Raw genomic sequence first — 25,929 nt, 5'->3', positions numbered from 1 at the left:
TTTCTGCATTTTCACAATTTGTGTATATTTATTTCTTTGTTTACATATCTCTCTTTTGTATAAATATCTTGCTCTTGAGTACAGTTTACACTAATCAATAAGTAGAAATTCTGCTTGGCCCGCAGGAAAAATGAATCTCAGGGTTTTTTGTGATATGATGTCATGGCAATACATTTGAACCTGAACAATTGCTCAACAATATTTTTGCCAAAATTGAGTTATCAACACATCTTCAGTGTCACTTTCAGAATAATAAAATAATCATTGAGTGAATTTAATCTGCTCACAGGCAAGCTCTTTACCTGTCTAAGTTCTTTAAACCAGTAAGACGAATAATCGAGTGCTTTTGGCCAAGTACAGTTTTGGGCCTAACCTTTTCAGATTGTGAGCAATACATGCTCCTTGACACCTCTCAACAAGCTGAATCAGCTGCCTCACTAGTAAATGTTCTCCATTGCAAACAGAGTATAATGGTCATGGGATGGAAGGCCACCATAACTCTTGTGGAGTTACACCTCTCTCAACTGACTCCATCAGATGAGATTTCTTCCAACAGATTTGGCTTGGTATAGAATCAAAATCAACTTTACATTGACATCTCATGGAGTATTCGTCATTTCCATTCCTTGTTTTTTTCCCAGTAGCTCTACAAGAATTTCTTTCCGATCCAATTCCCCTTTAAAGCTCAGATTGACATTGTTACCACCACTGTTACAAGTAGTAAATTCCACGTCTTGGCCACTCTCTGGACATAGAAAAAGTCCCTCAACTACCTCATGCATCTTTTGTTCAACCCTTTAAATCCATGTCCCCCTAATTTTGGAACCATCTGCTGATGGTTCAACTTTTCCCTATTCTGCCTCTCTAAATCCTTCATTATCCTCAAGATTGTGGTGACTGTTAAGAATTCCTGAATGCATCAGGCACATAACCAATCCAGTCATTAACAATTATTCTCTGAATCGAGACAGGAGCCAGCTGTCGTCTGCAGCAAAATGCAAACTGCTAGAGGAACTAAGTGGGTTGAGAAGTATCTGTGGGAAACAAAGGGATAGTCAACATTCCAGGTGTAGTCCCTCATTCAGAACTCAGTGTCGAGGGAAACTAGCTCATATAAAGGGGGTAAGTCAGGGGCAAACATAACTAGAACCATGTGAGAAAGGATAATGATGGGCTGCTCGAGGCAGGTGGGGGAGGGGTGTGCTTGAGAGCAGCAGCTGCTGATTGATAAGTAGAGACAAGATAAGAATCCTGAATGGAAAAGAGGGGTAGGTGGAAGGAGGTGGAGACAGAGGTTTGAAAGTGATGCAAGAACACAAAATGTCACAGATGCTGGAAACAATTAAGTGAGGAAGATTAAAAGTGGAATGGTCTTTATAATGGACTCTATCTGAATTGTGTTAAATAATTTTTAAAAAGCCCAAAATCTACCTCATGGGACATATCATAATGAGCTTCATAAACTTAGCAGGGTTCTAAATTACTTTGGGTCCACATTTTGCTTCTAAATTACATTCAAATAACATAGGCAATAAATGTTAGTTTCCACCTTAATTAATCAAGTTCAATTATTAATCCAAATTTATAGCATGGAATTCAGATAGATCATTCCATGCAAGGCTTTTATATCAATTACAAAGAAGTTGATTTAGACTCATAAATCCTAGGTGATGAATTCCCTTTGTTTGTCTGTGGAATCCTAGTCCCAAAGTACTAACAATGTGAGGATTGCATGTCTGAATACTGTAAAGATCCTTAAATGACACTCAATAACACCCTCTCCATCAATTGTATGAATCTTTGGGTGGGAATGATTAGTGTAGCATTTAGCATAACACTGTTACAGCATCAGCGATTGGGACTGGGGTTCGAATCCTGCGCTCTCTGTAATGAGTTTGAATGCCCTCCTCTTGTCTGTATGAGTTTTCCCTGGGGCCTCCTGTTCCCACCCACCATTCAAAACATACCAGCGGTGTAGGTAAATTGGGTGTAAATTGGTCGGCATTGACACGTGGGCCGAAATGGCCTGTACCATCCTGTATGCCTAATTTTAAAATGTATTAAAATTATACTTGTTCTCACTATAGTTGTTCCTCCTCCCTCTCCCCCCCACCCCCCACCCCATTTGAATTTCTGTTCTTGTATTCAAAGAAAAAAGCTTAAAATGCAATTTTCAAGTCTCCAAAGATTATTGAAATCTCCAGAATAAAAAAAAGGACAAAAAGTTGAGAAAAAAAAATTGGGTAACTTGTAGACAAATGTGAGAAGGATGCTGAACATGGGACTGAAGATGTTGTATTTGAATGCATGTAGTGCATGAAACACAGTAGATAAGCTTACGCCGCAGTTAGAAATTGGCAGGTACAGCAGCATGGACGTAATGGAGACGTAGTTGAAGGAGGATCACGGCTGGGAGCTAAACATCCAAGGACATGCATCCTATTGTAAAGACAGGCAGGTGGGAAGAGTGGGTGGGGTGCCTGTGCTGGTAAAAATAATGAAATCAAATCCTTAGCAAGAATAGAATCAAAGGATGTAGAATACTTGTGTGTAGAGGTAAAACTAAAGTGGTTAAAAAAAAGACCCTGATGGGTGATACATACAGGCCTCCAAATAGCAGTCTGTACATTAGGTGTAAAATAGAGCAGGAGTTAGAAAAGGCATGTAAGAAAGGCAATGTTACAGTGGTCTTGGGTGGAGTTCAACATGCAGAGAGGCTGGGAAAAGCAGGTTGGTGCTGGATCCCAAGAAAATGAATTTGTGGAATGCCAACAAGATTTCCTTTTTAGACCAGATTGTGCTGAAGCTCATGAGGGTAAAGACAATTCAGCATTTGGAATTGTGCAATGAAGCAGACTTGATTAGGCACCTTAAGGTAGAGAAGCCCTGAGGAGGTATTGATCTTAATGTGATGGAATTCACCCTGCAGTTTGAGAGGGGAAAGCTGTCAGATGTGTTGGTGCTACAGTTGAGTAAAGGTAACCAAGATGGCATGAGAGAGGGTAGAAAAACACTAGTCTCTGCAAGGAATTATTCCTATGCCCATCAGTCGTAAATGATTGCTCCAGTAACCAAAGGACGTGTGTTTAACATGAAGGGGGAGAGGTTTAACAGGAACCTGAGAGGTAACTTTTTTTTTACACAGAAGTGTAGTGTATGAAATGGGCTGCCAGAGGTGTGGATAAGGTAAGTACTATTCCAATATTTAAGAAAAAAAATGGGCAGATACAGAAAACGAAAAGGATGAGTTTAGAGCATTGGTTCTCAACCTTTTTCTTTCCACTATGCCATTGGTGCTCTGTGATTAGTAAGAGATTGCTTAAAGTGGTATGTGGGTGGAAAGAAAAAGTTTGAAAACCACTGTTTTAATTGTACCCAATTGACTCGTTAAGTGCACGGTTTCATAACTCCAAAGGAAATAGGCCAATGACAATTTTTCTCAAGCAAAATATTTCAGAAGCAATTGGGTCTACAGCAATGATTCTCAACCTTCCCCTCCCACTCACATACCACCTTAAGTAATCCCTTACTAATCACAGAGAACCTATGGTATAGGGATTACTTAAGGTGGTATGTGAGTGGGAAGAAAAAGGTTGAGAGCCACTAGTTTAGAGGGACGTGGGTCAAGTGCAGGCAAGTGGGATTAGTGTGGATGGGACATTTTGGTCAGTGTGGGCAAATTGAGCCTATCTATGCTCCCTAATTTGGTAACTATGGCCTTTGATCAAGGATTTCTCAAAAATGGAAACATCTCAACATCTACCCTGTCAGATTGTTATGTTGAAATAAAATCACCCTTCATTCCTCTAAAGACCAAATAATATTTCACTAGGCACATGGGAAAGGACAATCCCAGGAATTAGCCTCTTAAGTTTCTTTTAAACAGCATCAATGCCAGTGTATCCTTTCTTACAAAAGGGGTCCAAATCTATACACAGTAGTGCAGGTGAAGCCTCACCATTACTCTTTACAATTGTAAAAATATCTTCCTATTTCTAAACTTCAACACTCTTGGATAAGATACATCCCACCCATTTGTTGCACTTGCCCACTTGCAAGTTCATACTCAAGAACATCTAGATTCCTCTATACTTTACTCATCTCCAATCTTCCTCTAGTTAGATAATAGGCTGCCCGTCCATTCCTCTTACCAAAATGCATGGCCTCACACCATTTGCCATGATTTTGCCCACTCACTACAACTAATTGTATTCAGTTGCAGAGTCCAAATATCCTTATTATACCATCCCTCTTCACTCCTTTCTTTGTGTCATCAGCATACTTTACACTCTGTGCCCCCCCCACCCCCCTCCACCTATAAGAATACAGTAAAATAGGAACAGGAATGTAATCAAGTACAGAAATGTTGGAGGAACCCAGCAGGTTTCATTTGTCGATCAAGCAAGTCCTGCCATTCAATACGATCACGGCTGATCTACCAAGGCCTCAATTCTTCCTTTGTGATAGAGTATCATAAATAATTGAGTGCTCCAAGAATGTACCCTGGGCCCACTCTTCCAGCTGCATCCTCCCATCCTGAAATAAACACTTTTAATCACAAGTGTTTATTCCGTGTCAATTCTGACGAAAGGTCATAAGTCTGAAACATTAACTTTCTTTTTCCATAGATGCTCGCTAATCTGTTGAGTATTTCATGTGTTTTATTTTATTTCAGACCGTCAGAATTTTTAATGTTTTATCGCACTAGTAAATATCTTAAAGTTGCGGTTTTGACCTTTTTTTCTTTTTTAAATCTTTTCAGTTTTAGTTTGTTTCCCTCCATTTGCATCCCATCACTCAGATCTTCTGCGATTAACATGTCTTCACCACACTCTCTGAGTCAGTCGCTTGTTATTCTGTTCTTCCCAGTCTCCACCCAGTGACGATATTCATTGGTGTATCCAACATCTCCCTTCTGTGCAACTTTAAACCTGTTTTGTTTATAGATTTGTCAGTAACAATGAAATATCACCAATCCAAGCATTAACTATTTCTCTCCTCTGTTGCTGCTTGTCTTTCTAAGAAGTTCGGCAGTTTTTATTTTCATCTTGTCAATTAAAATACTTTCTCATCAATTATACTCAAAAAAAGTTGGATGAGAGATTACATTTTTGGGTACAAGTGCTCTCTGATTTGCTTTATCTTTAAACAAAATCAAGGATTGTGTAGATCATACAATTCATTATTTTCTTTCTAGATCTGGCATGGTTAGTGTAATGATTAGCGACCCTGGTTTGAAACCGGCACTGTCTTCAGGGAGTCTGTACATTCTCCCCACGTCTGCATGCATTTCCTCTGGGTGCTCGGGTTTCCTCCCACCCTTCAAAACGTACGGGGATTGCAACTCAGTTGAGTGTAAATGGGCAGCACGGGCTCGTGGGCTGAAAGAACCTGTTACCGTGCTGTATGTCTAAATTTAAAAATAATTTAAACCCACTGTGTGCCTGATATGGCTTTGCCTGAGTCAGCAAGACATGTGGAGTGGTGGTTCAGTGGTTCAAACTTGCCACGTCTGAAAACCACTTCCATACTTAGCAAGAAAGTGTAAACCACCCAAGTGCTACAGATCCTTCATAAGACACACAGATCATCTTTATCAAAAGCTAAAGGGAATGTAGGGCTGGTTCCCAGTCACAACAGTTATTCATGGGTTCACCAAATGGCCAGCATTTCTTGCCCTTCCCTCTTTCATCTTCTGGCTATCCATCCTATAGGATGATGATGGCTCCTTTCAGTCAGTTTGAAGGGTTTGATATAGGATACCCCACTCCATAGAAAGGAACATAGTGTGTGTGAATGGATTTAGGTGAGTAAGGGTTGCACAGGTCCAGACCCACCATCTCGACATCCCCTCCCGGACCCAGCGCATAGTGAGGTCCAAGACGGCTGGGGGAAGTTCTGTTGCAGTGAATGGCCAGCCCAAGCTTCCATGTTTGCTGGAAGGCCATTTACCCTACAAGAGGGTTTGTTCGCCCTTTGACAGGTCTTGTTTTTCATCCTGCAGGGTGCTCTTCCCTACTCCCCAAGGCAATTCAAAGGGCAACTAAGGGTCAGTGTGGAGCTACATTTGATCAGGTAGTACAGTAGGTTTCCTTCCACAAAGGACATTTGTGAACTTAATTAATTTTATAATTATCCAGGACTTTCATCATCACTCTATTACTGACAAAAACTTGATATTTAATTATCTGAAATGATTTTGCAGCTCTGAATCTCTGAGCTTCTGGATACTTATCCATTAATTTGATCACTATGCCTCTGGAGAATAATGAACAGTTTTGGGCAATGCAACTTGGGAAGAACATCATGTCGTTACACAGAAGGCAGCAATTTTTATTTATATATTCATGGAATGGCACAAACACTCCTGCCTTTTATTTGTTACCCTGAACTGTGGAGCCATTTGGTGGGTTTGCACACACATATAGGCTAGAGTGGAAGCAAAACAACAGTGTTGCAGGATCACTGTGTAAAAACAAAGTCTGTAGATACCGTAGTTGAAGTAAAAACACAATGTTGGAGAAACTCAGCAGGTCAAACAGGGTCCTTTACACATAACCAACGCTTCATCAAGATAGGACAAAATGTAGGTAGCCGCCCAGGGCTCATGCACAAAACACTGGTCATGTATCTTTACCTTTGCTATCTAAAGGACACTGCTGAGTTTCTACAGCATTATGTTTTTACTATAGGCTAGAGTGGATTAGGACAGCAGCATTACTTCCCTTGAGGCCATGAGTGAACTCGATTGGTTTTTATTTCATTTAAGTAGTCCTTTGGTTGATGTTAATGAGGCTGGATTCTTCTTTTAATTTCAGATTTATTAAATTACACAAATGTAAATTCCCCAGTTGTCACAGAGGGATTCCATTTCATGTCTTCGGATCAATGATTCAGAACTCTGGCCACTCTTCCTGTAACATATCCAACTACGCTGCTGAAGCCAATTGTATTGTTAGATGTTTAACAGAATCATTCCTTAAATAACTTAGTAACTGTAGAGATTTCAAGATGAGTTTACAAGGTGATATACTCAGATTTATGAAGCAAAGCTGTTTCTTTGATTGGGGAGATTCTGAATTGAGGAGCTTTAGCATCTTTTACACAACCACTTCAAGGTGGGAATATTGCACCTTTATTGCACAAGACCTTCTGTGTAAAAGGTATGAAGACAGAATGGGGGGGGGGTGGAAAATCACTGTAGTCCTGCCTTTAAGCTGGCAGCGGAGGTATTCACAGCACCGAATCGACGACTGTGTAAAAAGGGCAAGCGGGCAGGCCAGGATTAGGATGTGTATGTGTAAATTATTTGTCACACTGTTGTGTTACAAGTCATGTTTCTTTTGCTTCCAGAATGCTGGCATGCTTTGTAAAATTATGCACTGGCCCAGCATTATGCTGCCGTTGTTTGGTTCAGTGTAAACAAACAAATCCGGCTTAATGATGGGTCTTCTTTAAGGCAGTGTTGCAGGATCTCTGTGTAAAAACCGCTTTTGACTCAAAAAAATTAGAGCCAGACCTTTTCTAAATAAATGTAGAAAGTGCATCCCTCTGTAGTGGGTGGCAATAGAACCTGGTTACCCACCCCAAACTTAAGGAGATCTGATATATGCTTTGGCTGAGAGACTGATTGGATATCAAAAGAATTGTAAGCTGGGGTACAACCTAGTTTGATCACTTTAGGTAGAGTCCGGTTTTAATCAGGTTCTGGTAGTCCCTGACTTACAACTATGCAACTTAAGGCCATCTGTACATATGATCAAAAATTATTTTTTTTTAAATAAAGAAAAATTGTAAATAAAAAATTACACTTTTGGGGTGAAAGTAGAGGTCTCTGTAAAATAGAGAATATGGCAGGGGTGGCCAACATCTCGCAAGAGCTGGCCTTGGTGACCGCCATGTTGTATTTCACAAAATAGAAAATTGTTAGTTATATTATATATTATATTTAAATATGTCTATATAAAAGCAATAGATCGTGAGGGTTTAGTGTAGGTCACTTCACAAACAGATACTTACACTTCACATCTCATTTAAAATGCAAGAGCTTTGCTGAAGCCAGACATTCAGGCTCCTGTGACTTTGCAGAGACAATGGAACTGTTGGGAGGAATTTCAAAAGCAGGTGCAAATGGAGAAGTCCAGGCTCAAGTGCTGATAAAGATCTTTCAAGGATTGGGTTTTGAGCCTTGGGAGAGGTTGGTTTTTACTAGCAGAGAGAGAGGAAAGAAGGAACAGGATTTTTCTCTTAGAGAGAGAGAGAGAGAGAGAGAGGTCAGTTCTACAGTGGCTTTTGAGGCTGCAACATGACAAGCAGGCAGCTCGTTGAAAATCCCAATTTGAAGACGGGTTGTGAGTTTGAAGTTCAGTCTGTTGAAAATTGTTGTAGTCCTCACAAGAGGAAATGGCTGGCTAGAGTATTGAACTGAAATAAGGGAAACAAGAAAAACTCTGTGGTGACCTGGAAGAAGAGGTTATCATTTGGAAAACCCACGATGGGGCAAGTTTCTTCGGCAAGACACAGAAGTGACTGATTGGAGGGAATCTGTTGGTGTGTGTCCAACAGGCAACAAATCTCTCTCTGTAACCAACAAGAACCTTCCTGAGCAATAACCATTTACCTTTAAGCACCAGAGCCTGGTGAAAATTCCTCAATGTTAAATTCTGTGCACAGTATAAGAATTGCCTGATACTGGTGAACTTGGAGAAGTGAGAAGTGAATGACTGGACTATTAAAGCAAAGAACATTCCTGAACATGTATACATTACGTACACGTACACTTAGAATTAGAAGGGGGTTAAGTTAGGTTGTTAAGTTAATAGTATGATTGATGCCTGTTTGAAACAGATGGGTACCAATGCCCTGCTGGAGTGAGATATTGAAGATACCTTTGTAAGATGATCAGCACAGATCTTTAATACTCCAAATGCTTTCCTCAGATTTACTCTTCTGAAGGTAGCACCCGCATCATGGTACAATAAGGTTCAAACAGTCACTGACCAATCACTTCAATTCTACAGCATCTTGACACATTGACATGTCTGGCCATGACCTCATGTTCTGCCAAGTTGAGGCCACCCGGAAATTGCTACCCCTCCACCATCAACGACAAACTCAATCAGGGACTCATTTAAGGACTCTAACTTGGACACTTTTTTTTAAATTCTCTCTGTACTGCACAGTTTGTTTACATTCATTATCTGTTTGCAGTTCTTTATTTGTTTAAATGTATATGCTGTATACAGCTTTTTTTGCTCTAAAATAAGTGGTAATTCTGCTTCAGCTGCAGAAAAAGGAATCTCAGAGTTGTATGTGATGTCATGTATATACTCTGACAATAAACCTGAAATTGGAGAAACCCACCTTATCATCCGTCTCGGCAGTCTTTAACCAAATGGCATCAATATCAACTTCTCCAATTTCTGTTAACCCCCACCTCCAGTCTTGCTCTTTCCATCATCCCTCGGTTTCCCTCCCTGAAGCTTACCACCCCTTTCCCTTCCTTTTCCTATCAGAGAGCAAACTTTCTTGGCTCTCTGCCTTCATTTCTCAGCTTCATTCTCTTCTACCCTTTCACTTGTCTCCACCAATTACCTCTTACATGCTACACTCCTCCCCTTCCCCCAACCCCTCTGCCCAAAGCTTCTCATTCCGGCATCTGCCTCACATTTGATATTCCTGAAGAACAGTTCAGGCCCAAAATTCTGACTGCCTTTTACTTTCTATGGATGCTGTGTGGCCTTCCCAGTTTATCCAACATTTTTGTGTACTGCACTAAAACCCAACACCTGAAAAATTTCCTATTTGCAGCTCATTGTAGTGAATGTTTGGATTTCTCTAACCAGGGAAGTGGTTGAGGCTGCCTCATTAAACATATTTAAAATTCGGTTAGATAAATTTTTACATGATAGAGGAATTAGGGGATATGGGGAGAAGGCAGGTAGGTGGAGTTAGGTCATAAATTACATCAGCCATGATCGTATTGAATGGCGGAGCAGGCTCGATGGGCCTTTTTTGGCCTACTCCTGTTCCTACTTCCAATTTCCTATGTTCCTATGTTCATTGCAGATGGCAGTTCAGAGTCACCACTACGATGGAACCACTTTTTGAGATGCTGCCTCACAACTCACAAGCCTGATCTCTAGTACTGTCTATGGTTTTACCACATGTCGCTGTGACTTCTTGGATTTCCTCTAAGTGTTCTGATTTCCTCCCACATTCCAAAGATGTGAGGACTGGAGGGTTAATGGCCCACTTTGTCTCTGATGTGTAGTGAATGGCTGAGTCTGGAAGCAGTTGAAGGGAATGTGGGAAGAACAATGTCTGATGTTCGCCAAAGGACCTGTTTGATAAGACATCTTGGTGGGGGAGAGAGGCAAAATGCAAGGAGAAAATATGAGAGATTAGAGCCTGGGTTGTTCAAGGCTGAAGGAATTAAATTTAGGAATACCAAGAGGCCAGAATTGAAGATCCTGAGGGATAAAATGGGCAGGAGATGAGAAAGATAGGACAGGGATCAATTCATGGAAACAAGGATGTATGATTTAAAATTAAGGTATTGCTGTGCCAGTACTTAACCTGGTTTAACAAGGGCGAAAAAAGTGAATGGATAGTGGATTGTGTAACTTAAAGACAGCAGAGTTTTGGACAATTCCAAGTTTTTGAAGAGTGAAGGTGAGAGGCTGGGTGGGAGAGCATTGGTTTAATCATATTATAGGGAACGAGGCATAAAGAAGAGTGAACACTTGCTAGATTTCTTAAAAAACTGTGTCCCAGCAAACAGAGGGGAGTCCTAGTTAGTATTATTTATTTATTGCATGCTTTATTAGTGTTAGGGGAAGTAAGTCAGTACACATTGTAGAGGAAGTACTGTTCAGAGGCACAAGAGACTACAGATGCTGGAATATAGAGCAAAAAATTCTGCTGGAGGAACTCAGCAAGTCAAGCAACATCAGTGGAAGAAAACGAACTGTCAAGACTTGTAATGACTCGAATCCTACTGAACAGTCTACAGTAGAGATTTTCAAACTGCCCCCCTAAACTCACATTCCACCTTAAGCAATCCCTATGCCACAAGTGCTCTGTGATTGGCAAGGGATTGCTTAAGGTGGTGTGTGAGTGGGAAGGGAAGGTTGACAATCACTGCTCTAGACCCACTTGTTAATGAAATATTTTGCTTGAGAAAACTTGTCCTGGGCCCATTTCCTTTGGAGTTATGAAACCGTGCACATAACAAGTCAATTGGGTACAATTAAAACAGTGGTTTTCAAACCTTTTTCTGTACTGTGTGCCGCCTGAGAGTGTGAAAATAACCCATGTCAAGTGATTGTTAAAATGTGGATAATTGAGCAATTGGAAAGGAACACTCAGAATATCAATCTTTGTTAATAATCAGATGATAAATTAGGATGTTGGGGAAAACATACTGTTAATATTAAAATTGATGCTAATTTAAACTTTATTTCCAGTGTTTAGTTGTTATGTTGATAGGCATTCAAAAGCAGATGAGAAAAAATAAATGGAAACATACCAAGGATCAAATATGAGTAAGATGACATTAAAAGATTAGATTAAAAGGATCACAGAGAATAAACTTTAGAAACAGGAGGTGTGCACAGTCAGTGAACATGCTGAAGTTTGCAAGCAAAGAATTATTTTGTTCACAGAAAACTATATTTCTGAGGAATTTATCAAAACCAAGATATTGTAGTTGAGTAAATATACAAGGCAAAAGAAAAGTGTAAATGAAACTTCGTACTGGGAGCCATTGAAGAGAGAGAGAAAAAATCAACAGAAAGACTATTTGTACGAGTAAAAAAAGTTGCATTTTACAAAATTCAAATAAATACTTGGTCATGTTACTTCTCAGAGTGGCACAGTCAGTTTAGTGAGTGGTTAGCGCAACAATGTTCAAATTCCACACTGTCTTTAAGGAAGTTGTATATTCTTCCTGTGACTGTGTGGGTTTTCTCCAGGTGCTCTGGTTTCCACCCACCTTTCATAAAAACTTACCAGGGATTGTAGGTTAATTGGGTGTAAATGAGCAGCATGGGCTCATGGACCTGTTAGGGTGCTGTATGTTTAAAACAATTTTAAGATTGGGTCTACAACATTATAAATGCTTTCTCAATATTTGAAAATAGGGGTTTAGGCATAAAATCAATTAGTCAATATCCACTGTGTCAAAATCATTTGATAACCTCATAAGGAATCCTTCCAGCATCTTTCCAAAGAGGAACAAGAACATTAGCTGTTATCATCACTCATACGAGCAGGGGGCCAATGTCTCAGTAAGCTGCTGGAATTCTTTGAGGAGGTAACTAAATTATTGCCTCCCAGTGGAAATTGTTACAAAAAGAAACTCAAAACCGCATTCCAATTAACACTTATCTTTCTCAGGATATCACAAACTATTTCAATGAACCAAACACTTTGACGACCCACGGCTGCTAAGTATCAACTTTGTAGCTTTGAAGAAGTTGAGTTAGTCTACTAATTGCACTGACAACACAAAGGATGAAGTATTATTACTGGAAGGTGTTTTCTGAAGATTATCATCAGTTGAATTCTACACTGTGGTTTCAGATTGAACATTTCGGACTGACAAACATTTGGGGGGTTGGGAGGAAAATAAAAGTTAACAGTGGATCTGCCAGGGCTTCTTTAATCTTGGCACTAAATTATATTGAAGGGAATATTAACAACAATGTGAAATACAGGGAAAAGAGAAACATTGCATGGTAACTGATAGAGTATTTTTGAAATATAATAGATGGAACATGATAGCAAATTCAAGCACAAGGTGCTACTAAAATCAGTGAAATAAATGAGCAGATTATTTGTTTTAGGGAAAATGTTGGCAATTCAAAATAAAAACAGAAAATGTGAGAGATACTCAGAAGCTTAAATTGTGGGGAAAAAAGCAGAGCTACTTTTTTTTTAAAGATTCAGATTTTAGAGTATTTCTCACATTTTAGATAAAAAGATCCCTTATAAGAACTGGGAGGAAGGCAGGGATGGAGGGAGGGAGACCAGTTTTAGTAGTATTGGATGAAGGAAAAATATTGACTAAGAGCTCAAAAAGAATGGTTGAGGGATCTCTGTTGAAATTGGAGAAGACAGAGCAGAATTAGACCATTCAGTCCATCAAGTCTACTTTGCTATTCAAATTATAGGAGATGTATTTTTCTTTTCAACTCCATTCTCATAACCTTTGACACCCTTACTCATCAAGAAGCTTTCAACCTCTGCTTTAAATATTTCCAGTGACTTTGCTTCCACACCTCTCTGTTACAACAAATTCCACAGATTCAACACATGAGAAACTTGTCCTCATCCTAGTTCTAAGGGCATGTCCTTTTATTTTGAGGCTGTGCCCTCTGGCCCAAGACTGGAAATATCTTCTTCACATCCCCTTTATCCAGGCCTTTCAATGAGATTCCCCGTCATCCTTTTAATCTCCAACAAGTACAAGCCCTGAGCCATCAAAAGCTTCTCATATGCTAAACCTCCCACCTCTCATCCCTCAGATCATTCTCTTTTTGACCCTCTCCAACATCATTCCTTCTATATGTGACCCAAAACTACTCCTACTGCTGAATACTTGATCTGACCAATGCCTTGTAAAGCCTTAGCATTACATCCTTGCTTTTATATTCTAGTCCTCTTGAAATAAATGCTAATGTTGCATTCTCCTTCCTTACTACTGAATCAACTTGTAAGTTAACCTTTCAGAGGATCCTGCATTCAAACTCAAAAATTCCTTTGGACCTCTGCTTTCTGAATTCTCTCCCCTTTTGAAATATTTTAAAATTTAATTTAAATGGGGAGAGAATTCCCCATTCTCCAACATACAGGCCATGCTGCTACCTTCAGTCAGAAGGTTAAAAAAGCCTTTTGTCCAACACTTCAAGGTTCAAGAGCAGTTTCGTTCACACAGTAATCATGCTCATGAACTTCCCCATATTACCTGAACCATATCGCTGCTACAAGACCACCCAAAGTCTGTACCATCAAGAGAACATGCTTTTTGCACTTTTATCCAACCAACTGTGAAGATTTATTAACATTTTCTTTTCCTTTTTATGTTCATCATCTTTTTTCTATCCGTGGTATCTTAATTAGACTTAATCTATGTTCTGTGTTTTCCTTAACTGGGAAGCTGCAGCAGGTAACTTTTATTGCATTTAATGCATTATTCTTGTGCATATGAAAATAAACTCCCATTCATTCAGTGGTGGAGTAATTAAATCAAGGAAACACAAGGCACCAGTCCTGTTTTGCATTTCATTTTTTGTGTTTCACTAGAACGTACAAGCAGTGCTTCAAAAGCTGAGCATTCACTGGCCATCCTCTATCTATTGATGATGGATTGGGCATTTATTCTCCACAATGGTTCACTTCCTCTCCATTAGTGGTCTCTGGGCATTTCCTCTCATGTGTGGTCAATGGACATTCCCTCTCCATTGATGGTTCATTGGGCATTCCCTCTCCCTCCTATTTTCGCCAGTATATTAATCTCGCACTAATTACGTTAAACTGAGGCATCAATTGTAACCTAAATCCCTTTACAATTTATTAATTAAAGTTGGAACCATAATAATGTTGACCATCAAAACTATTGCTAAGTCCTTTGTTTTAATTTTCAAATATTAACAGCTGTTCTGGTAAAATCTAATTTATTCATTATTTATTCAAATGTTAAAGTTAATTCTGTTCTCAATTTTGCGATTCATAGAAACATAGAAGATAGGAGCAGGTGTAGGTCATTCGGCCCTTTGAGCCTGCTCCACCATTCAATGAGATCATGGCTGATCTTAAAGTTCAGTACCCCGTCCCCGCCTTCTCTCCGTAACCCCTAATTCCCTTATACTGAAGAAATATATCTAATTCCCTCTGAAATATATTCAATGAACCTGCCTCTACTGCTCTCTGTGGCAATGAATTCCACAGATTCTTTACCCTCTGGGTAAAGAAATTCCTCCTCATCTCGGTTCTAAATGGTTTGGCTATTATCCTCGAACCATGGCTCCGGGTTCTGGACTCCCCCACCATTGGAAACATCCCTTCCGCATCGATTCTGTCCAGTCCTGCCAGAATTTTATATGTCTCTATGAGATCCCCTCTCAATCTTCTAAACTCCAGTGAGTACAATCCCAAATTGTGCAATCTTTCCTCATAAGTTATTCCTGCCATTCCAGGTATCAGCCTGGTGAATTGCCTTTGCACTCCTTCCATTGCAAGAACATCCTTCCTTAGATAAGGTGACCAAAACTGCACACAATACTCCAGGTGGGGTCTCACCAAGGCTCTGTACAGCTGCAGTAAGGTATCCTTATTCCTATACTCAAACCCTCTTGATATGAAGGCCAACCTACCATTTTCCTTTTTAACCGTCTGCTGTACCTGCATGCTCGCCTTCAGTGACTGGTACACAAGAACCCCTAGGTCTCTCTGCACTTCCCCATCTCCCAGATTAAACTTATAGAACAACGATAATGTAACAGGGTATTTAGAGGTGGCTTGAGAGAAATTGCTAGAGTAGCTTGCACACATACATTGTAAAACACAGAATATTTGAAGGACTTTTGTAGATTTCTTTTTGCAAGAGGCAACAAAGTATCAACATACAGCTTGCCTGGGAACATGTGATCTTTGCAAGTGTGGCAGAACAGCTTTGCTCTCAAAGAGAGAGGGAGGGAGTGAGAGAGAAGGAGTCACAGAAATCAGTTCCAGAGGGACAAGCTGGCAAACTTTGGAAGACTGCCTGGTCAAAGGAGAAGACTGGCAGACTGAAAGGTGACCTGAAAGAAAGAGGATCATCTGGAGAACCCTCTGGGCTCATAACAATATATGAAAAGTTATTGGACATTGAAGTTTTCTCATTACCTGCATCCAATGAGTTTTGATCGACTTCATTCAGTGATGACCCTGTTTGCTCCGTCACCATGACAATGTGCTAAATCCATGGAAGAAAATCAATTAGTCTTTACAACAAAAATAACAGAGTTAATATCTGGAAATGAATTGCGATTTTCTTTGTGAAAGTTAGTCCAACTGCAATTTTAAACCATTTTTGTTCCTTACAGAAAAAATTAACAATTACAAAGAAATACAATCAGCCAACAACCAGGTTCTCAGAATAGTGCAAGTGTGGCCAAAAAGAAAACTACTTTTTCTATATCTTTGCCAAAGAGCAAAAACTTGGATCTTAATGTGTGGTCATAAATAAACATTTTCAATGTAAAAATGAACAATAAAAAATACGAGATAATCCTGCAGCATCTGTAACTAGCAATATATATTTTACCATACACAAGGTGTGCGCAATAAAGGAAAATTATTTTATGCACCATTCAATTAATCTTTAATAATATTTCATCGATTGGAGTTGAATCCAAATGATTTGTACAACAGTGATGAACATGCATATTTCAAGATTTATAAAGGGCCTATTTTTTTTTAATTTTACTTCTTTCTTTTACTCTATAAATTATAGCTGACAACTGCCTTATCCAAGAGTAAATTAAGTCCAGATTTGCACAGTATAGTACTTAAGAAATTATTGGCACCTTATCTACCCTGAATATAAGTCCTTCAAAATTTGTTTCCAATGTACCTTATCATACCTGATCTTTAGTTATATGTTAAATTGGATAATTACTCACTTTATTAATATATGCATTTTTAAAAATCAAAGTTCGGTCAGATCTGTAAATGTTTCATTAATTTACATCAAAGCCTTCAGGTCAGCTCATTACACATTGCTGTGCATTCAAACTACATTAAAATACAGTTTCAGTGTATCCACTGCTGCCTTTCTTTGAGCCCAATTTTAATATAAAACCTTTCAAAGGCTGATTGTAATGATTAATTTTAAGTAACTAAATACGACACACAAATCAATTGAGTGCAATTGATAAGATCTTAAAGAAGTTATTGTGAGAGGCTCACAATTCTGTCAAGACACAAACAAGTGAATGCTCTTTAAAAGACCATTCTTTAAAAAAACCTGAATCAATTCATCTAATGTTATAAATTATACCACAAGGTTCATAAATTCAATTTGTATCTTGACATAAACTAGTAGCTTCATTTTACACACACATCAGCCAAGTTGAGGAACATTACTAAAAAAATGCTTTGCGCATTTTTGCATTAACTCTTACGATAATCTAATTCATCATCCTAGATGTTCATTTCATGTAAATAAAAATGATTGGCAGTTCCAAAGTTTAGATAATTCAGATACAACATACAAAGTGCTGGGGGGAACTCAGCAGGTCAGGTAGCATCCATGCAAATTTCAACAGTCTATTCAGTCTGAAACGTCAACTGTCTTTTGTTTACCAATGAATGAGGCCAGCACTTTGTCTGTTGCTCCATTATCTGCAGATTTCTAGAATACTTATATTATTCAGATGGCAAACAAATGCTTTTTTATTTATGTGCTTGATGCAGGATAATTCATCATGGAACAAGGCCCTTTCTCCACATCCTCTATTGGTACAGAGTGCACAAAGGAAATTAGAAGGTTTCTGGAATGGGGCCAAGCCTGAGTCCCCAGGATTGCACAGGGATACAAGTAGTATCCACAGGCTAAGCTTAGGCTTGGTTGTTATGGACTAGTATTACTAGTTAAGGGATGGGATCAAAGTCAGGGTTACTAAATGGTTACAGGGATCAATAGTTGGGGGCTTGGTTCCAGAGCCAACGAATGGTTGATTGTCAAGAGATCGGCAGTTGACAAGGTTTGGTTGTCAGGCAGAGATAGGACGAGGCATGGTTTCTATGATAGTAGGTTAGTAGCTGGGGAACACAATTGGAAGCCAAGGTGTGATTAGTGTTCTGGGGACATACAATGAGATGAGACCACAAGATCAACAGGTGGAGGTTTGGGGAAGGCAAAGATCACAAGCATTATGAACTATGAAAGGCAGAGTAAAAGTAAAGGTTCCATTATTGTCAAGTAATACTACATTTACAATGTAACATACATGAAATTCTTTAACTTCTGTCTACCACTTTGTAGACAGAGTCACCACTTTGTCCAGCGCCCCTCACAGAAACCTTCTGCACCTGGTGTTCCTAGGCGGCCTCTGCTCCTAGCATTGGTTAGGCCTGAGCCTGCTTGGCTTCCAAAATCAGGCAATCTCAGCCATATTCAGACTATTAGGCTTCTGTCAGGGACCATGCAAGGGTAAAAAAAAAATCATGAAAATGGCCTCAGATAGTTTTGCACATTGTTGGATGTGAATGGAAACATTGAATATTGAATATTACAGCACAGTACAGGCCCTTCAGTCATGATATTGTGCTGACATACGTATAGCTTCTCCAAGATTCTTAATGCATTAACTCATCAGTGGTTTAGACTCAAGGATCTAAAACAGAAATGTGGACTATGCAACTCACATGAGGTAACTGATTATTTACAAAAATATCTGCTCCCAAGTTCTCAAAAAATCAAACTGTATTAAAAGGTTTCACAACTCATTTGATTAACGTAGATAGGATAAAACACCTCCCCTTTTGTCTTCAAAAGCCACATAAACTGCAAGTTTCAAACAAAAATACTCAGGAAAAGAAATAAATAATGGTGATTCTATGTATAATATCTGATCAATAAAAGCTCAAATAAATTAGTGCGATATTCAAAACTAGTTAGATAGAGAATCAATAAACCAATTACCTCAACACAGGCCTTCCTATCTAGGTTTTCTGGTGACTGATCACTTTCACAGGTAAGCTTCTCAAAACAAGATCCTGTTTGAAAAAATAAAAATAAATTTTAATAACTTTGGCAATTCAATGTTTAGTTCCAACCTCCCACAAGTGAGATATTGCCGTATCTGGAGTCTCCATTTTTTTGCACCCGCTTTGCAAGTCAAAGTCCTGTTGAAGTAAGTTTCTTGTATTCATAGCATAACATACTTCATTTAGACCTTTCCTGGAATTATACTAAACTTTATAACCCTTAAATTAGCAATAGGCAAGGCATATGTCACACATTCTTACTTTGTCTCACCCATCTACCTATCCTTCCAAATACTTCCAAAACTATTCAACTATTCTGGGCAATTCTACATTCTCTATACTCCCCAAGCATTACCTTTGAATTCCTTGCTACATTGGATTTCTCACAAATGGATGCATATTCTCATTGTGTCATGCTTGCACCGGCCAAAATGTCCCAACCACACCTGGCTATATCCCTCAAAATCTCCCCTATCCATGTAACCGTCCAATTTTTCCTTAAATATTGCAGTAGTACCAGCGAAGGACTCAGCAGCTGAAGGACCCACACAGGCTGTGGGGCTGTTGGTGACTTGCAGTCGAAGGACTCACATGGGCTGCGGGCTGGAGACTGGCTCATAGGAACCAGGTATTGGACTGGGATTCGAGAGGTGGCTGAGGGCAAGAAAGGCTCCCGAAGTGCCTCGGGCTTCCTAATCATATTGGAGGTTTGAACCTGGAGCTCGCGTTGCCAATGGTTTAAACTGGAGTCTTTGTGGCTGCAGAGGCTGTGGGAGCTCTGGAGGTGAATCTATACATGCGGAGTGACACTGAAGGGATCCTTATGTTTCTATTTCTCCCTTTCTTCTATTGTTGGTGGCGCCAGACAATGCTCATGGCAACTCTTTGTTTGCCTTACTATAGGCAAAAGTTTTTAATGCTTTATTATGTGACAATGAAAGGAACCTTGAAACTTTGAGTACCTGCCTCAATCACCTCCTCTGGAAGCCTGTTCCATACACCCATCACCCTATGTGTAAAAAATCTTACCACTGAGGTTCCCATTAATCTCTCCCCCCCCCCCCCCCCACCTCACCTTAAACTTCCAACCTCTGGTTACTGACTCCCCTACCCTGGGCAAAAGATTTTCTTCATTCGCCTGAGTTATTCCTCTCACAATTTTGTGTACCTCTATGAGATCACCCCTGCGTTCCAGGCTCCAAACTGATCAACCAATCCCTATAGCCCAGAACCCTGTGTCCTGGCAACATCCTCGTAAATCTTTTCTTCACCCTCTCGAGATTGACAACATCTTTTCTATAGCACGGTGACTAAAACAAAACTTCAAATTGGGCCTCCCAACATCTTATACAATTTAAACATGACCTTCCAACTTCTGTACTCAATATTCTGACTGATGATGGCTAATGTACTGAAAGCCTTTGTGACACCTTATCTATATGAGATTCTACTTTCAAGATACTATACACCTGTATTCCTCAATCCTTCTTCTCTACAGTACTACCCAGATTGTGGTGGAACATGGCAGTGCAGGCATGACCTCACTAGACTATATAGACTGGCCCACCTTTGACACTGTAACTCCTCTCCGTTGATTCCCAATAAAGGCTGATAGCCCTAGTCTCCTCCCTCCATACCAGCCTTGGATCCAGGCCAGCAAGTTGTAGAGACATGCCCGATGTTTATGGATATTAAAGCCTTTAATCACTTCATGTCTGCTTGTGGTTATTGATTGCACCACAATTTAATATCCAGAGTACTTGCCATGGACAAGTTGATCTAAGTGGAGAAGCTGGAGACCGACCCCATGGATCCAGCGGCCTCCATCATGTTTGATATGTGGCTGCACTGCTTAAAGGCCTACATGAGGCACCACAAGATGCAGACATAGACAAATTCGATCTGCTCTTTTCATTGGTGGGCCACCGAACTTACCAAATAATACAGGACTGCAAAAAGTATGAGGACACATTGGCCCTGCTGTGGCAGTAAAACAGTGCTCCCATGAACACTATATATGCACATTACCAGCTGGTCACCCAATGCCAGGCCCCCGGTGTGTCCATCGATGACTTTGTGAGGGCCATGAGGAAGCTTAGACGAGCCTGTGGGTGCGCAGATGTGACCGCGGTGGTCTACCAAGAGGAGTTCAACTGCGATGAGCTAGTGCCCAGCTTCTGTTCCAATCACATCTGTGAGCAACTCCCAGAGAAAGACAGTCAGATCATACAGGAAGTCATCCAGATGGCTTGATCTCTGGAGACAGCCCAGAAGAATGCTGAGGCTTACACTGCGAGCCACACAGCCATCAGATGGGGAGCACATGTGCCATCATCTTGGGATTTGCGGAAACTGACTGCCGCTGTGGAGCACACGAGGTGCAACTACTGAAGCTAGACCAAACACTGAGGAAGTACTGTCCAGTCCATAGCGCGACCTGTTTGAACTGCAGGAGGAAGGGGCCCCATGCCAAGGTATGCTGTTCTAAACCTTCCTCCAGCAGTGCTGCTTGTGGGCTGTGACCCATGTCGCCGTCTTGGATTGACTCACTTCCAGCATCACTTCTGGAGGCCGAGGACCGAATGGCAGGAACAGGAGGAAGACAACACAGGATGATGTCACATCCAGCATCTCTTCCAGACTCTACCATGTGCAATCCATGGGGGCAGCCATCTTTGGGATCTTCAGAGCGGCCATCTAGGTGGCAGCTATCTCGACACTACAGCAGCAGCGACTCGAACAACGACCTAACCCTGGCCTCCTTCCTGCTGGACCAGAGCAGGCAGACCAACTGGCATGCTCTATGATGCACATAGAGGTAAATGGTCGCACCACGGGCTGCCTATTCAACACGGGGAGCACTGAAAGGTTTATACACCCAGGCACGGTCCAATGCTATTCTCTTACAGTGTCCCCTGCAAAATGTAAGGTAGCTCTAGTGCCCAAATCCCACTCCATGGAAATCCGTGGGTGCTGCACCATGACCCTAACAATGAGGGACACGAAGTATAACAGATAAAACACAGAATTCTATGGACACCATGGATGAAGTAAAAACATACAATGCTGGAGAGCCTCAGCAGGTCAAAATGTCCTTTATGTAGCAAAGGCAGAGATATTTAACTGACGTTTCGGACTTGAACCCTTCACCAAAGTATAAGAAAATGCTGGTGAGTGTCAGTATAAAAGAGTGGAAGGAGGAACATGATGCAAACCTGCGCAAGTTCCTGCCACCGCTAAAGCCCTGAACTTAACATACAATCAGAAAAAGTGCATGTTCCGCACCTCGCGTCTGGAAATACTGGGGTACATGGTGGAGCATGGCATCATTGCACCCGACCGTGAGCGCATGCACCCCCTTCTGGAACTCCAACTGCCCCAAAACCTCAAAGCCTTGAAAAGGTGCATGGGGTTCTTCTGTGATTCCCAATGGATTCCCAATTATGTGAACAAGGCCCACCTCCTAGTGCAAACCACCACATTTCCCCCATCAGCGAAGGCCCGCAAAGATGAGATTGCCAAGGTGGTGATGCATGTCGTTAATGACTCCATCCCTTTCCAAGTGGAGAACGATGCCTCCGACTTTATCCTAGCTACCATGCTGAACCAAGCAGGCAGGCACGTGGCATTCTTTTCCAAGACCCTCCAGAGCCCCAAACTCAGGCACTCAGCAATCGAGAAGGAGGTACAGGCTATAGTGGAGGCTGTGCACCACTGGAGACACTATCTGGACGGCAGGCCATTCACCCTGCTGACAGACCAGATAGCCGTCGCATTTATGTTTAACAATAAACAGTGGGGGATGATTAGAAATGACAAGATTATGAGGTGGAAAATTGAACTGTCCAGCTACAATTATGAGATCTTGTACTGGCCTGGGAAGTTCAATGAGCCACCCGACGCCGTCCTGGGGAACCTGCACCAGGGCACAAGTAGATCGCCTCCAGGCCCTCCATGATACTCTCTGTCACCCTGGAGTCACCAGGCTCTACTACTTCATGAGGACCCAGAACCTCCCCCATTCTATGGATGAAATCAGGGATCTGACCCATAACTGTTCTCTAGCCGGAGAAAGCTCAGCTGATCAAGGCCACTCGCCCCTTTGAACATCTCAGTATGGACTTCAAGGGCCTCCTCCCATCCATGAATCCTGAATATAGTGGACAAGTACTCACATTTCCCATTCACCATTCCCTGCCCAGATATGGCCATGCCCATGGACATTAAAGCCCTCCACAATCTCGTCACCTCGTTCGGAAACCCTAGTTAAGTTCACAGTGATTGGGGGTTGTCATTCATGAGTGAAGAGTTGCACCAATATTTCCTGTCAGAGGGTATAGCCACAAACATAACCGGCAGCTACAACCCCCGTGGGAACAGACAGGTGGAAAGGGAGAATGGCATGATCTGGAGGGCAATCCTCTTGGCCCTCAATTCAAAAGGGATGTCTGTCTTCCAGTGGCAAGAGGTCCTTCTGGAAGTGCTACATGCCACCAGATCCTTACTCTATACTGCTATGAACGCCACCCCACGAGATACTGTTCTCCTTCCCTAGGAGGTTGGCATTAGGAACCACACTACCAGTCTGGGAACCCCAGGACTCGTGCTTATCTGCAGACACGTTAGGACGAACAAGGTGGACCTACTGGTCGAGGAAGTGCACCACCAGCTTGGAATCCCAGTACGCCCTCGTACAGTACACGGATGGATGGAAAGACAGAGTGTCCGTCCATGACCTGGCTTGAGCAGGGGCCCCAGCAGAGTAAGTTCACCCAGAGGTCCTTTTCAGTGACTAGCCGATCCCTTCTACCATCCAAACAAATGACCACTTGACCCCAACACCACTACCCCTACAACCCCCACCACCCCTACAACCATGAACTGAACCACCAACGCCACCACACCCCCAGAACCCATTCAGACCAACACAGCTCAGCCATCGGACATTTAGTCCACCATACAGGTCATCATCCTGCAAGAGCTGATGACACAACCAGTAATGAGGCAATTGGAGCGGCAGATAAGGCCACCAGACTGGCTCAATCTGTGAACTATTCAAGACTGCATGACCGGTAATGATGGACGCTGTCCCACTTCACCCCACCAGGAGGGTGAATGAGGTGAAACATGTTAGTGTAGGTGTGACCACATTTGACTGTACAGGCTGGCCCGCTTCTGACCCTGTAACTCCACCCCACAGATTCCTAATAAAGGCTGATAACCCTAATCTTCTTCTTCCATGCCAGCTTGGATTTGGGCCAACAGCATGTAGAGACATGCCCGATGTTTGTGGATATTAAAGCCTTTAATCACTCACTTCATGTCTGCTTGTGGTTATTGATCGCACCATACAGATCCCTTTCCTTCACTGTGTGGGTCCTAAATGTCAGTCCTCCCAAAATGCAACACCTCACATTTCTCTGCATTAAATTTCATCAACCATTCCTCTGTTCAGCTGCCCAACTGATCAAGATCCTGCTGCAATCTGTGGCAACTGGCTTCAGTATCTACAATACCAGACACGTTAGATCCTCCACAAACTTGATAATCGTACCATATACATTTTCATCCAAATCATTGATAGAGATGATAAATAGCAATATGGCCATCCCTGAATCCTGTGGTGCATCACTAGTCACAGACCTCCAATCTGAAAAGCCACATTCCACCACCACCCTCTGTTTTTTTCCATGAGGACAGTGTTCCATCCACTCTCCTGTCTCACCTTGGATGCAATGCAACCTTATCTTTCAGAGCAGTCTACCATGCAGAACCTTATTGAATGTCTTGCTGACATTCCACAAATCGTCTACAAATCCACAGCTCTTTCCTTGTCAACATTCTCGGTCACATCTTCAATATAATTATATGTGAGAAATTACTTCCCACTGACAAAACAACGCTATCCCGAATCAGCTGTTGTCCATCCAAGTGCATTTCTATCTTCTCCATTTGAATACTCGCCAGTAGCTTACCAACCACAGGTGTTAGGCTCACTGGACTGTAGTTGCCAGGCTTTCCCCTGCAGCCCTTCTTGAACAGAGGCACATATTCCACACTCCAGGCTTCTGGCACCTCACCTATACTTAATGGAAACTCAAAAATCTCAGCCAGGGCACCTGCAATTTCTGGTCTAGCTTTCCACAGTGTCCTTGGGTATATCTGATTAGGCCCAGGAGATATGTCTCCCTTCATACTCATCAGGATCTTCAGCATTTCCTCAACTGTAATACTGAACTTATGAATCACATCATGGTTTTAAAAAACTTCCATCAGATCACCTTTCAATCTCCTCCCCAAGACTGAGTCTTCTCCCACACTTCAACAATATGCACAGAGACCTCTGCTGGAAAATTCAAGTGTTGGCATTGTAAATCTTTCCTGCACTCTACTCTGCTGTGTTTATTTCATTTTATAAAATTGAACGCCTTCAACCAAGAAAGTGTTAATTACAGTCATCAACCTGAAAAATTAACTGTTTCTCTCTCCACTGATTCTGCCTGACTGGATGAGTGCTTCCAGCATTTTTTACTTTTATTACAATACAATTGTATTCAGATACATGCCAAATGGAAAAAAATGGCATTAAAAGTAATCAATAGCCCCTTTCACACTTGCATCCCACTAAATTGACCATTCAGTGTCCTGGGATAGGCATGGGGATTTGGCTTTTCACATTTGACCACTCCTAACTGAGACACTGAACGCTTTCACACTTGCCAGAGCCATCCCTGGGGTTGGGATTGTTCTACCTTCTACTGGTGATGTCATTACGCATCAAGTGAAGGTGGACCTGCCCTAAATCCTGATCAATGGATTATAATCTTATATTTGAACAAAATTAATCATGCCTAATTATAACATAATTAAGCTTTATGTCCAGCACAGTATGAGCCCTTCAACCTCTGTTGTTGTTGTGCCGACCTATATAAACCTTTATAAGGGACTGTGGGAAATTGCCAGCAATTGATAACAATAGTGGAAATTTTTGAACAGGGTGGGAAAGTTGGTAGCACTACATTGCTCAATTTATACAGCATGGGAAATTGGTAGCACTATTGCGTACAATTTAAATGGCATGGGAAAGTTGGTAGCACAATTGCATACAATTTATAAATAACGTGGGAAAAAGTGATTGCGGATTTGTCCTCCCAGAATTCCATGTGGCAGAAA

The 25,929-nt window shown here is 41.3% G+C and overlaps 1 protein-coding gene across 9 annotated transcripts in view; it reads right to left on the bottom strand.

The window, feature by feature from the left end:
- Positions 1–25,929, bottom strand: part of arhgef28a (Rho guanine nucleotide exchange factor (GEF) 28a) — a 378,379-nt gene that overhangs the window by 215,858 nt on the left and 136,592 nt on the right. For 8 of the 9 annotated variants that reach the window (XM_069937151.1, XM_069937160.1, XM_069937184.1 and 5 more), the window contains 2 exons: positions 18,692–18,765; positions 15,889–15,958 (listed from right to left, as the gene is read on the bottom strand). In XM_069937151.1, coding sequence (XP_069793252.1) covers positions 15,889–15,958; positions 18,692–18,765 — 144 coding nt within the window. Of the gene's footprint in view, positions 1–15,888; positions 15,959–18,691; positions 18,766–20,323; positions 20,589–25,929 lie in introns of those variants that run through there. The other variant, XM_069937211.1, reaches the window with a different exon arrangement.

This window comes from Narcine bancroftii, chromosome 1 (genome assembly GCF_036971445.1).
Source record: "Narcine bancroftii isolate sNarBan1 chromosome 1, sNarBan1.hap1, whole genome shotgun sequence".
Classification (NCBI taxonomy): domain Eukaryota; kingdom Metazoa; phylum Chordata; class Chondrichthyes; order Torpediniformes; family Narcinidae; genus Narcine; species Narcine bancroftii.
The sequence above is the reverse complement of the archived record's forward strand: the minus strand, read 5'-3'. Positions and strand labels throughout refer to the sequence as shown.